The 12,657-nt window shown below is 52.7% G+C and overlaps 1 protein-coding gene across 1 annotated transcript; it reads left to right on the top strand.

The window, feature by feature from the left end:
• Positions 1-5,819: 5,819 nt before the first annotated feature.
• LOC144246957 (olfactory receptor 14J1-like) lies at positions 5,820-7,710 on the top strand. The gene has a single exon (XM_077785988.2). The coding sequence runs from the start codon at positions 6,019-6,021 to the stop codon at positions 6,940-6,942; it is 924 nt and encodes a 307-aa protein (XP_077642114.2). The 5' UTR covers positions 5,820-6,018; the 3' UTR covers positions 6,943-7,710.
• The last annotated feature ends 4,947 nt before the right edge of the window (positions 7,711-12,657 follow it).

Below are 12,657 nucleotides of genomic sequence, written 5' to 3'. Positions count from 1 at the left end.
ATCTCAGCCTGGCTGAGCGGGCAGGGGCAGGAAGAGCATCCAAGGTCCACAAGTTCTCTGTGTGGGAGCTGAGCTTTTGACCCCCTGAGCCCTTCCAAGTGCTGGGGCTGCACCTCCAGCTCCAGAGGAGATGGGAACAGAGACAAATAATTCCTGCTGGATTCTTCATTGTGTTTGCTTATACAGGTGGCCTTGATCCATATGTAGACAAGGTGTTTTGTGTCAGATAACACTGGGAGAGTGATAAGAATAATATTTTTTAGCTGAAAATTATATTTCACACATAGTACACAATGAGGAATAAAAGACACATATGACCAGAAGAGCATCTGAGTTTTTCAGACGACAAGAGACTCATTGACATTCCAGCAGTCAAACTTGCTCAAATACTTTCCTCAGGGCTTCCTTGAGATGAGATGTGACCACCAGAGGCCAAGGCCAGCCAGAGCTGTCTGTCCTGGAAGATTTTGGGTGGGATTACCCTTTCATAAAGGGAATTTTTCAGGGGGAATATCAATTTTGGCCATGAGCACCTGGAAAGATGGATGGTTCTTTTCCATAGGAAGGAAAGCACAGAGCCCCAGTTCTCCAGGGGCTGATGAGAGGCAGCCATCAACATTCCAAGATCAGCTGGACCTGTCAGGTGGCCCTGGGAGGCCAAGCCAGCCAGACCTGTTCCATGTTCCCTTGGTTTCATGGCACTCTGCAGTGTCCCAATGTTCTCCTTGCTTCTGAAGTGTGGCCCCTTCCTTCCATGAGGCCCCGCAGGGTGACAATGACCCTTGGGTTCCACAAGGCCCCACAGTGTCACAATGGTCTCACAAAAAGGAAACCACAGAGCCCCTGTGTTTCAGGATCTGATGAATTCTTCAGTCACCGGAGGCCAAGGCCAGCCAGACCTGTCTGTCCTGGCAGGTTTATCTGTGACCAACCCTTGGATATTTGGAATTGTGAATGTAGAATCCCAATTTCAGACATTTGTGCCTGGAGGAGAAGGCCAGTTCTTTTCCATAGGAAGGGAAGCATGGATCCCCTGTGTTTGGAAGGCAGGTGAGAGCCCCCCCTAAGGAGGCCAAGGCCAGCCAGACCTGTCTGTAATGGCAGCTTTTGTGCAGGAGCAATCTTTGACTATAGGACTTCTGGAGGTGGAATCCCAATTTCGGCCATGGACACCTGGCCAAAAGAAGGAGACAGATGAAGAATGAAGAAGAAAGACAATTGTTTTTCATAGGAAGGAAAGAGTTAAGCCCCAGTGTTGCAGGGCAGAATAGGGAGACCACCAGAGGCCAAGGCAAGCCAGAGCAGTCTGTCCTGGCAGCTTTTGTCTGGGAGAAACCCTTGCACGTAGGGAATTTTGGAGGAAAAGTGTCAGTTTTGGCCATGGTTGCATGAGCAGGAGGGACGGTTCTTCTCCACAGGAAGAAAAGCACAGAGCCTAAGTGTTTGAAGGCAGGTGAGAGCCAGCTCTCAGGAAGACAAGGCCAAACACACTTGTTAATGACAGCTTTTGTTTAGGAGCAATCTCTGGATATTGGGAATTTTGGAGGGGGTAATCCCATTTTGGCCATGGATGCTTGAATGAGAAGGGCAGTTCTTTTCCATTGGAAGGAAAGCCCAGAGCCCCAGGGCTCTGTTTCAGGGGTACATGAGAAGAAACCCTCGACATGCCAAGGGCAGTTGGACCAGTCAGGCCAAGCCAGCCAGACCTGTGACCTGTTCCCTTGGATCCATGGGGCCCTGCAGGGTCACACTGGCCCCTTGTTTCCATGGGGCCCTGCAGTGTCACACTGGTGCTGTCATATTGGATCCTTGGTTCCATGAGGCCCAGATGTGTCACGCTGGCCTCTTGTTTCCATGGGTCTCCATAGTGTCACAATGGTCCCTTGCTTCCATGAGGCCTTGCAGGGTCACAGGGGTCTCCTTGGTGCCACAGGATCACAATGGACCCTTGGTTCCATGGGCACTCACAGTGTCAGAAGGGTCTCCTTGGCTCCATGGGGCCCTGCAGAGCCCCTTGATTCAACGAGGCCTCAAAGTGTCAGAATGGATTCCAGGATTCCAATGGGCCCCACAATGTCACAATGGACCTTTGGTTTTGTGGGGTCCCACACTGTTCCATGAATCCTTAGTTTCATGGGCCCTGTAGCTCCTTGGTTCCATGGTGCCACACAGTGTGACAGCTGCCCCTTGGCCTGCCAACACTCCATAGTGTCACAATGGCCCCTCGGTTCAATGGGGCCTTGTGGTGTCACAATGGCTCAGTGAGGCCTTTAGTGTCACAGGAGTGTCCCTGATTCCATGAGTGTTGGAACCCTGGATGCTGAGGATGTTAAACTTGCTGTGCTGAAAGGCACAGACTTGCAAGAGAACACTGCATTTGACCTGAGGTTGTGGAGAAGGCTTCCAAAATTGATTAATAGCATTGGGGTTACAGGTGCGTAGTTGGTTAGAGGTGTATACTACCACAGGGTGGAAAAATTATAGTTTGGGGTTTCAGAACATAGTAATAAATATGAAGCAAGATGGAGGTTTTAGGGTGGAGACACATTCTTCTTATTTACCTTCTTACATTATTCTTTATGGCTTTGGGTGATATTTTGTGATTGGACAGAAAAGTCCGCATTGCTGACTTTGAGGGATCAGTTATTGGGTCAAAAGGGAAAATAATATAGGTGTCATTTCTTGGTTGGATAGTTTTTAAAGACCTTGTAACAAGAAATTATTTGGCCATTTTGTGACTTGCTAATGAAAGACTGCAGAACTCACAGTTGTGAGGCTGCAACACTGATAAGAAACAAGAAGCACCTGAGTCTGAACACAAATTATCGTCTCAGGCACCTAAAATCCTGACCAGGACACAGGTAGAAAAAACAAGCAGAGCACCCACACCTAAGGCCTGGCAGTGTGACAACAGACCATTGGTGTCACTGAGCCCCACAGTGTCACGATGGTCCCCTTGGCCCCACGAGGCTCTGAAGTGCCACAGAGGCCCTTTGGTTTCACAAGGCCTCAAAATGTAGGAATGGTCTCCATGGTTCCATGAGACCCTGCTGGGTCACAATGGACCTTTGGTTCCAGGATGCCCCAGAGTGACACCATGGTGACACAATGGTTCCATTGGACCCTTCATCCCACGGAGACCCACAGTGTTCACTGCAGTCCCCTTGGTTCCATGAGGCCCTGCCATGCTCTCATGGCCCCTTGGTTCCAGTGAATCCCAAAGTGTCAGAACAGTCTCCATTGTTCCATGAGGCCCCACAAAGTCACTGTGCTCTCCTTGGTTCCACAGGGCCCCACAGTGTCACAATGGACTCTTGGCTCCATGAGGTGCCACGCTGTGTCACAATGGCTCATGGTTCCATGAGGCCACACAGTTTAACAATGGTCCCTTGGTTCCATGAGGCTTTGCTGTGTCACAATGGACTTGGGGTTCCATGAGCTTTCCTACTGCCAAAAACAGTCTCCCTGGTTCCACAGTGTCACCATGGTCCCGTTGTTCCATGAGGTTCCATGGCAGAACCTTGGTTCCATGGCCACCTTGGTTCCGTGTGACCTTGCAGTGTCACAATGGACCTGTGGTTCCATGAGGCCTTGCTGTGTCAGAATGGCCCCTTGGTTCCAAGAGGTTTCTCAGGGTCACAATGGTCTCCTTGGATCTGTGGTGTCACAATGGACCATTGGTTCAATGTGGCCCCAGTGTGCCAAAATGGATTTTGGCTCCATGGGGTTTCACTGTGTCACCATGGACCCTTTGTTCCATGAGTTTGCAGAGAGTCACAGCTGACTCCTGGGTTCTGTGAGGCCCTGTGGTCACCAAATCTCTGAAATATCAGAACAAGACTCCTTAATACTAATTTGCTATTTAAGAGGGGGTCATTTATTCAGGCCTTGGGTCTAGTGAGGGATAACTCCTAACCTTATGTGGACATGTAACTCTACCAGTGTGTTGCTTATACACAGTCACTAAATGTGTATTACAATTTACCCATTGCCATAAAACCCACCCCAAGTTCCCAGTTTCAGTCCTTGCTTTTTCTATCACTGCATTCTTGAGCCAGATGTCTTCGACACTTCCAACTGTCCCTGCTGGAAAAGCAGCTCCTGCACAACTTGTTCCTGTGTTAAAAGTTCCCAGGAATGGTAAAAATGGAATTAACCCTTTGGGTATCAGCCCAAGGCTTTGTGTGGCCAGGCAGGGGCAGCAGGAGGCAGAGCTGCCAGCAAAGGAAGGGCCAGCGAGGTGGGGCAGGCGGGGGTGACGACAGCCTGCAGGGACAGAGGCGCAGGGCAGGGACACCGTGGGACAGCCTGGGCTGCAGAGGGCTCAGGGATGTGCAGCAGCTGCAAGGCCCTGACAGAGCCAACCTGTGCAGCCCTTTGGCCATGGCTGCTGGCCCTGGGCCTGAGGCCACCAGGGGACAAGTGACCCTTGCAGACCTGGGGCCTCAGTGCCTCCTTGTCCCTGCTCAGCAGCCTGGCAGGGGCCGCCCCATGGTCCTGCCCTTGGCACTGCACATCCCCACATGCCAGTGCCAATCCCGGGAAGAGCCCTGAGCAATGAGGGAGGGACAGGATCTGCCTTGCCAGGGGCTGGGGCTCAGCCTGGGCCCTTTGCATTCCTGAAACACATCCAGGTTTGCTCAGCACCAGAGACACTTTTGCCTTGTTTGTCCCCTGCTGTCATCTCTGCCTCCAGTGTTCTGCTCTGACTGGAACCTGGGGACACTTTCTCAGTCCTGTCTCTCAGTGGGGCCCATTAAAACTTCAAGAAACTTTGGAGTTTTAATTTACCTTTGAGTTATTGAGAAGTTTTTTGAAGACACTCTCTGGGACTGAGTCTGATGTAAACAACATCAAAGCCCTGAGAGGGTCATTAAAGTCCTGGTGCTGTGTCTGTGCTGCTGAGCTGGGCCAGGCTCCAGGCAGAAAGGCAGCTCCTGGCATCCAATAAAAGCTTCAAAAAGGCATTTCTCCTGAGGAGTAGCTCCTCTCCCATCCCAGCAGGACTGAGGCACAGCACAGAGGAACAGAGAGCTTCAATCAGTCAGGGCTGGGAAGGTTCTGAGAAGTGCCTGGGGCAGAATCACTGCCAGCCCTGGACAGGGGAATCTCCGGCTGCAGGACAATGCAGCTGCAGCTCCTGGAGAGATCTCCTAAAGCTGGAACATGCCAATGCCCACAGACCCAGTGAGTGCATTCTCTGCTCATCTCCTGTGCAGAGCAGCCAGGGGTGCCCAGGGCTGTCCTGCAGAGCAGGGTCCTGCAGCCCAGGGCGCTGTGCTGGGCCAGGGACTCTGCTGCCTGCCAGGGAAAGCTCTCAGCTGGCCTGAGGAGCTGATCACAGTGCTGAGGGACAAGATCTGGCTGGAAGGAGACAGCTGGTAAGGCTTGGAAGTGTTCATGTTGTGTGGTGAGGATGCTGCATTGTTCAGGACTGTTCCCAGCATGACATTTACTTCCAGGGTATTTCCTAGTAGATTAAGTGATGAGCACAGGAAGGCAGGGGCTGCATAAAAGAGAAAAATCCTGCTTTTTAAATCTACATCTCTGTGTGGCATGGATGGGAAATTGCCCATAGATATTCATCTCTCTGTTCAGGTTGAGAAAAAACAAAAAAAAATTTCTCTCTGATCTGGATAAACCAGGCAGTAACAGAAATCACCACAGGGTCCTCTTACAGGTAGCATCAGTATCGCTTTTCAAGCCCCCTCAGGGCTGCTCTGATGTTGCCATGAGAGCATGCAGGGCCAGAGCTGCCCCTGGGCAGTTCCAGATCTGGGAGGGGTCTGCAGGGCAGAGATGAGCCCCCAGGGCTGGGCTGGGCTCTGGCGGATCTGTCAGGATCCAGCCCTGGGCACAGGGAAGCAGCTGCTGACAGGGACAGCCCCAGGCAGAAGAGCCCTGGGCAAGCAGAGTGGGAAAAGGGCCCCCAGGCTGTGCTGGGATATTTAAAATCTTCCACAAATTGAACGATTCCATATTACTTATTTTGCAGATATCCATGCCAAGACACAGCAAATGTCCAACAGCAGCTCCATCAGCCACTTCCTCCTGCTGGCACTGGCAGACACGCGGCAGCTGCAGCTCCTGCACTTCTGCCTCTTCCTGGGCATCTCCCTGGCTGCCCTCCTGGGCAACGGCCTCATCATCAGCGCCGTAGCCTGCGGCCACCACCTGCACACGCCCATGTTCTTCTTCCTGCTCAACCTGGCCCTCAGCGACCTGGGCTCCATCTGCACCACTGTCCCCAAAGCCATGCACAATTCTCTCTGGGACACCAGAACCATCTCTTACTCAGGATGTGCTGCACAGGTATTTTTCTTTGCCTTTTTCATTGCATCAGAATTTGCATTTCTCACCATCATGTGCTATGACCGCTACGTGTCCATCTGCAAACCCCTGCACTATGGGACCCTCCTGGGCAGCAGAGCTTGTGCCCACATGGCAGCAGCTGCCTGGGCCAGTGCCTTTCTCAATGCTCTCATGCACACGGCCAATACATTTTCCCTGCCCCTGTGCCATGGCAATGCCCTGGGCCAGTTCTTCTGTGAAATCCCTCACATCATCAAGCTCTCCTGCTCACACTCTAGCTTAAGGGAATTTGGGCTTCTTGTAGTCACCTTCTCTTTTGGCTTTGGCTGTTTGGTGTTCATGGTTTTCTCCTATGTGCAGATCTTCAGGGCTGTGCTGAGGATCCCCTCTGAGCAGGGACGGCACAAAGCCTTTTCCACCTGCCTCCCTCACCTGGCCATGGTCTCCCTGTTCCTCAGCACTGACACATTTGCCTACCTGAAGCCCCCCTCCATGTCCTCCCCATCCCTGGATTTGGCAGTGTCAGTTCTGTACTCAGTGTTGCCTCCAACCCTGAATCCCTTCATCTACAGCCTGAGGAACCATGAGCTCAAGAAATCTCTCAGGAAAGCTGTGACTGGATACTTTTAAGCCTCTTCATTGTCCCATAACATAAAGCCCTGACAGTGCTTCGCACTGGGAGCCAGAAAGGAGCTGGAAACACACCCCTGGTTTGGCTCCTGCTGTGTCCCAGCATTCTCCTTCCATCAAGTGGCTGTGAGTGGGTCAGATGCTGGGAAGGGACACCAGGCCAGTGACCCAAATTAACCAAATGGGTATTCCAGGCTGTATGGCTATAGTTCTGGTGCAAAAGCTAAGGAAAGAGGAGAAATAGGGGACATTTCTTATCTACAGTGTTTGCCTTCCTGATCAACCACTCCACCTGCTGAATTCCTGCTTCCTGGGAAGTGGCTGAACATCCATGTTGATGGGAAGGAGAGAATAAAATTACTGGCTTTTTTCTCATTGCTGGTGCATGTAAAAACTTCCTCTTTTGCTACAGAAAACTGCCTTACCTAAATCTACGATTTGTCTCCCATATTATTTTCTCTCCCCTGTCCAGCCAAGGAGGGGAGTGCTAGAGTGACTTGGTAGGCACGTGGACTCCAGCGGAGGCTACTCACAAGAAGAAGAAGCCACAGAATGCCTGCTGTCCTCTGTCAGCAACTCTCAGTATATGTCATGTGAGGCTAAATCTGCCCTTAAGTATATTTTAATTTCTTTCTGCTTTTGATTCTGTTATATTAAAATAAATGCTATTATTTACCCTCTTAATCTTAATTATCCCTCCTTCTTGTGCGACCCAGGGATATTGTGTAGGAAGGGAGTCTTACATTGTATTTAGGTGAAATAAATGAATATGCAACCACTTTTTAAAACTTTTTGTACTATCCTCATCAGAGCAGGAATGAATGGAAATGGGCACAGCTTTGTGGCTGCCCCAGCTCTGGGATGGGCCCTGGGCCTGGAGCAGGAGCAGCTCTGCAGGGCCCCAGGGCCGGGGCTCTTGTGCTGGCCTGGGCAGATGGGATGGCAGGAGGGGCTGCAGAGCTCTCAGCACCTCAGGCAGAGGGGAGCAGGGCAGCCAGGGAGCTCCTTTGGCCTTGGCCAAGCCCCTTCCCCCATGGTGGGGCTGAGTCCTGGCTGAGCTGCAGCTGCTGCTGTGCCCTTGGCAGGGGCTGAGGCCGTGGGGCAGTGCCCAGAGCAGCCTGGGCTGAGCAGAGCTGTGGGGCCAGAGCCGGCTGGGCTGTGCTGGGGAGAGGCCCTTGGTGCTGCCCAGAGCTCAGGGCAGCTGGCAGAGCTGGCAGGGAGCTGGGCTGGGCTGGGAGAGCCTGGCACAGAAACCATCAGTGTCCATCTCAGCCTGGCTGAGCGGGCAGGGGCAGGACTCAGCCCAGGCCTTGTGGGGCAGGGCCAGCGCCTGGGCAGGCATTGAAAACAGGCAAGAGCCCCAGAGAGGAGGCTGCTCTGTGCCCTTGGGGCACGGACAGAGCAGGGAGGGGCCCAGGACATTTGTCAGCGCCAGCCTCTGTCTGTGCCAGCCCTGGGCAGCCCTGGCCGCTGAGCCCAGCTCTGCCCTGGGCTGAGTTTGGCTGTGGCCCAGCTCCATCCTCCTGCGGGGCTCAGGGCCTGTTCCCGGCCATGGCCAGCCCTGGCCGCCTCTCTGCTGGCCCCGAGGCCGGCAGAGCCCGGGCAGGGCTGTCTGTGCAGCCCCACAGGTGCCACGGGCTCTGCAGGAGCTGGCAGAGGCTGCCCAGCAGGGAGGCCATGGGGCACAGAGCCCCAAGGCTGCCCAGGGCCCCACGGCACAGGGGCCGTTCCCAGCCGCAATGCTCCTGTCCTGGGCTGGGCTGCACAGGGGCTGTGGCACCATGGCTGGGCCAGCACAGGGCCACAGAGGGGCCACGCAGCCGCTGCCAGGGCTGGCAGCAAGGCCGGGCACAGACAAGGAATTGCTGAGCATGGCCTGCGCTGGCCAGGGCTGCCTGTGCCCAAGGCAGAGCTCAGCTGCCCTTGGGGGCTGCAGGAACACTCAGGAGCCCAAAGAGCCTCCATGGCTGTGCTGGAGACCAAGGCTGGAGCAGGGAAATGCAGGGCTGCTGTGCCATGGGGAGGGCATGGAATTCCAGCACAAACCTCAGCTCTCTGATAGTCCCGGCACCGTGCTGGGCCCTGTTCCAGACTGGAGCAGAGCAGATGTTGATGGCACAGGAGCCCTGCGGGGCTGGCAGGGACCTGCAGCTTGCAAGGTGCTCTGCTCTCCCTCAGCTCCTCTCTGAGAGATCCAGTCCCAGCTCAGCACCTCAGGGCACAGGTGGCACTGCCTGTTCATGGGCACACAGCTGATGTCTGCCTGGAAAGGGACACAGGTATTAATACTTGTACATTTCTTGTTATACAAGGACATTTTTATTGTCTGGGTCAGTTCGTTACTTTTAAAAAATATCAAAGTTTTCCCCACCTTTAACAGGAATTTCCTGGAGGTGTACTGTTGGGGAAAGAGAAGCAATACTGATCTTCCCATCTTCTTGAATCACCAGTATTCTCTTTGTAACATCTCCCCCTTTCTTCAGTGGTTTACAGTTCTCCTGTTGAAATGGTCATGTCTTAGGGCATCTCTTCACCAGACCAGCTGGTTCTGTGTCCTAACTGTTGCCCCCAGATTTCTTCCTCTAGGTGCTCTTTGGTCATTCAAGGGCCTCTCAAGTGACTCGATTCATGCTTTGAACAACACGGAATGACCCTATCTTTCTGAAGTTCGAATAAATATGAATGATATCCTATTGTGTTTATATCCATCACAGAATTACCATTTCCTATGTCTTTGTCTAAAACTGTTCCTGTACAGAAATCCCCTGCGGATGAGGGACATGTCAGATGCTGCTGGGCATCACAGAGAGCTGAGGGAAGAGCTGAAATGGTTATTAAACTGATCAAATGTTTAACTTTTGTTCGTTGGCAAGAAATCTTTCTGTGCCTCTGAGTGTCACCATCCCTGAGCCCAAAGGACACAAATCTGATGAGTTGTGGTTCCCACTGCAGGGGCTGCACTTGGACCTTGGCTCTGCACAGGAGAGCTCTTCATCCACTTTCCCTCTTTTCCTCCCTCTGGGCATGGAGGCAGCTCCTGACTTCAGCCTGTGACTCGTGTGTGCAAAGAGCAAATCTGGGAAGAATTGGGGCAGGGAAGGTTTTGGGGGACCTTGGGATCTGTGCTGGGCACAGAAGGTGTTTTCCACTGCTCTGAGACTGTCTGCTGTGCACAGTGGATTTAATAGCCAGCAGAGGAATGACTTTTGTATTTGATGGAGCTGTGCCTTCCCCAGGCTTTGTTGGCTGGCAATAAATGAACATCCCTCTGTGTCTCAGGCAGCTCCTTCTCCAAGGAAAGCAGGTGGGAGTTGGAGCCCAGGAGCTGAAACCTGCAGGTGCAGCCTGGGCTGGAGGGAGCTCAGATTTGCACAAGTCTGCTCGGAGTGCCAGGGCTGGGATGGGGGAAATGGTGGGGTGAGGGTAGGGACAGAGTCTGTTGGATTGTCAGCCATAAAGGGTCTTTATTTTCATATCTATTCAAACTGGATGAGGAGGTACTTGGATTCAGTGTCAATTGGAGATTGCACATATCAATGTATTAACTAAAAAATCAAAATGGGACCTAAAAAATGGTTCCTCACTCCCTGTGTAAACAAAATTCATTCATTTCAATTACACTAATGGAATCTGCCTAACTAACCACAAAGGATTTGAAAACATAAATCAAATTATTCCCAGAGGCTTGGCTTGTTAAGGTGTTCTGAATGTTAATGAGCCCTGGAACACTGAATACCTGAACTGAAGAGCTGAAGGCTGAAGAAGCCTCTGGAGCAGGAAAATTCAGCAGCAGCCTCCAAGTTGCTGAGGATGTCAGCAGCCCCCACTGAGGCCATCCCTGCCCAGAGGCCCTGGGGGAATGGGCAGACAAGGAGAGCGTCCCTGGGGCTGGGGCAGCAGAACTCAGAGGCACCAGTGGCTCCAGCTGGGAAATGGAGTGTGGGATGGGGCTGTGAAAGCCCTGCCTGGGCTGTGCCAAGCAGGACAGACAAGCCCTGACCCCCATCCACTAAAAAACTCTCTAAAGGAGACATTCAAAAGGAATGACAATTATTTCTGTCCTCTGAGTTGGATGGACTGGAGCAATACTATCAAGAGTTTCTCAGGAGCTCTAAACAACAAAACAGCCTTTACTGGGAAATTTAGAAAAATCAGAGAAACTTTGGCAAATGTTTTAATATGGCATTCAATCAACAAAAAAAACTTCTCAAGGCATGAACTTGGCCCATTCAACTTCAGAAACTCTAAGCCTGTTCAATTTTAAGATAATCAAAATTTGCAAGAGGACAGAAACAGAAGAAGTAGACACAGAAAGAGAGAAAAATAATACTTAGAGAAGCACACACAGAGCTACCAACTCCTGGATTCCAGCAATGTTCAGCTGGAAATTCCAAGAGGAGGAAGGGTCAAGATGTGTGCTTGCCTTGTGGTCAGCCTTAAATACCCCTTGGTGTTCCTGAGCCCTTCCCCCAAGTGGGACCTGGGGTCATTTGGTCACTCAGGAGCTGGGCTGGGGCTCCAGAGGTGGCTGTGGAGCATTGCCTGTACTGTGCCAGGGACTGGCAGACACTGCTGGGCTGGGATAGAGGCCCTGGGGGGATTGGGGTTCCAGGGCAGGGCAGTGCTGGGGTTCCAGGGCAGGGCAAGGCTGGACCTGCCCCTTCCTCCCCCACACTGAAATGTTTCCAGCCAGCAATCTCCTCCAGTCTGTCACAACAGTCAACATTGGTGCTGAAATCCCAATATGGCCATTGACACCTGCAGGAGAAGGACAGTTCTTTTCTATAGGAAGGAAAGCCCCGAGCCCCAGTGAGAAGAGACCCTGCAGGTGCCAAGCTGTCAGGCAGCCCCTGGAGGTCAAACCAGCCAGACCTGCTCCATGTTCCCTTGGATCCTTGGGACCCCACAGTGTCCCAGTGGTCTCCGTGGTTCCCAGGCCCCACAATGTCAAGTGACTCCGCTGTTCCATGAGGCCCAAAATGTCACGATGGACCTTTGGACTCTGGGGGTTTGTGGTGTCACAATGGTCTCCTTTGGCTCCACAGGGTCACAATGGAGCACTGATGACACGAGGCCCTGCAGTGTCACAATGGACCTTTGGTTCCCTGCAGCCCTGCAGTGCCACAAAGGCCTCTTGGTTTCATGAGGCCCCACAGTGTCACAATGGTCCTCTTGGTTCTGTGGGGACCCCCAGGATCACAATGGTCTCACTGGTGCTGTAAGGCCTCACAGTGTCACAATGCTTTGCTTATTCCGTGGGGCCTCACAGTATCCCAATGGTCTCCATGATTCCATGGTGCCCCACAGTGTCACAATGGCCCCTTGGTTCCATGAAGCTGTGAAGTCTCTTAATGGTGTCTCCATGATTCCATGTGGCCTTCCAATGTCACAATGGACCTTTGGCTCCCTGGGATCTCACCATGTCACAACTATCCCTTGGTCCCATGACACCCCAAAGTGTCATAAGGGTCTCCATGGTTCCATGAGGCCCCACGGTGTCACAATGGTCCCTTGGTCCCACAGGCCCCACAGTGTCACAATGGCCCCTTGGTTCCATGGTGCCCCACGGTGTCACAATGGTCCCTTGGTCCCACAGGCCCCACAGTGTCACAATGCTCCCTTGGTTCCATGGTTCCTGTGCTGGTGCATTCCCCCCTCCCCTTCTCAGGCCGCCCTGCCAGATGAGAAATGCTCGCTGGCCTCAGCCTTGGCCAG

This window comes from Lonchura striata, chromosome 36, assembly GCF_050655825.1.
Source record: "Lonchura striata isolate lonStrDom1 chromosome 36, ASM5065582v1, whole genome shotgun sequence".
Lineage (NCBI taxonomy): Eukaryota > Metazoa > Chordata > Aves > Passeriformes > Estrildidae > Lonchura > Lonchura striata.
Note: the sequence above shows the minus strand (reverse complement) of the source record. Positions and strands in the feature narration are given on the sequence as shown.

Excerpts from the sequence above, each read along its gene's own strand:
- LOC144246957 (XM_077785988.2), top strand. The coding sequence starts at position 6,019 with ATGTCCAACAGCAGCTCCATCAGCCACTTCCTCCTGCTGGCACTGGCA.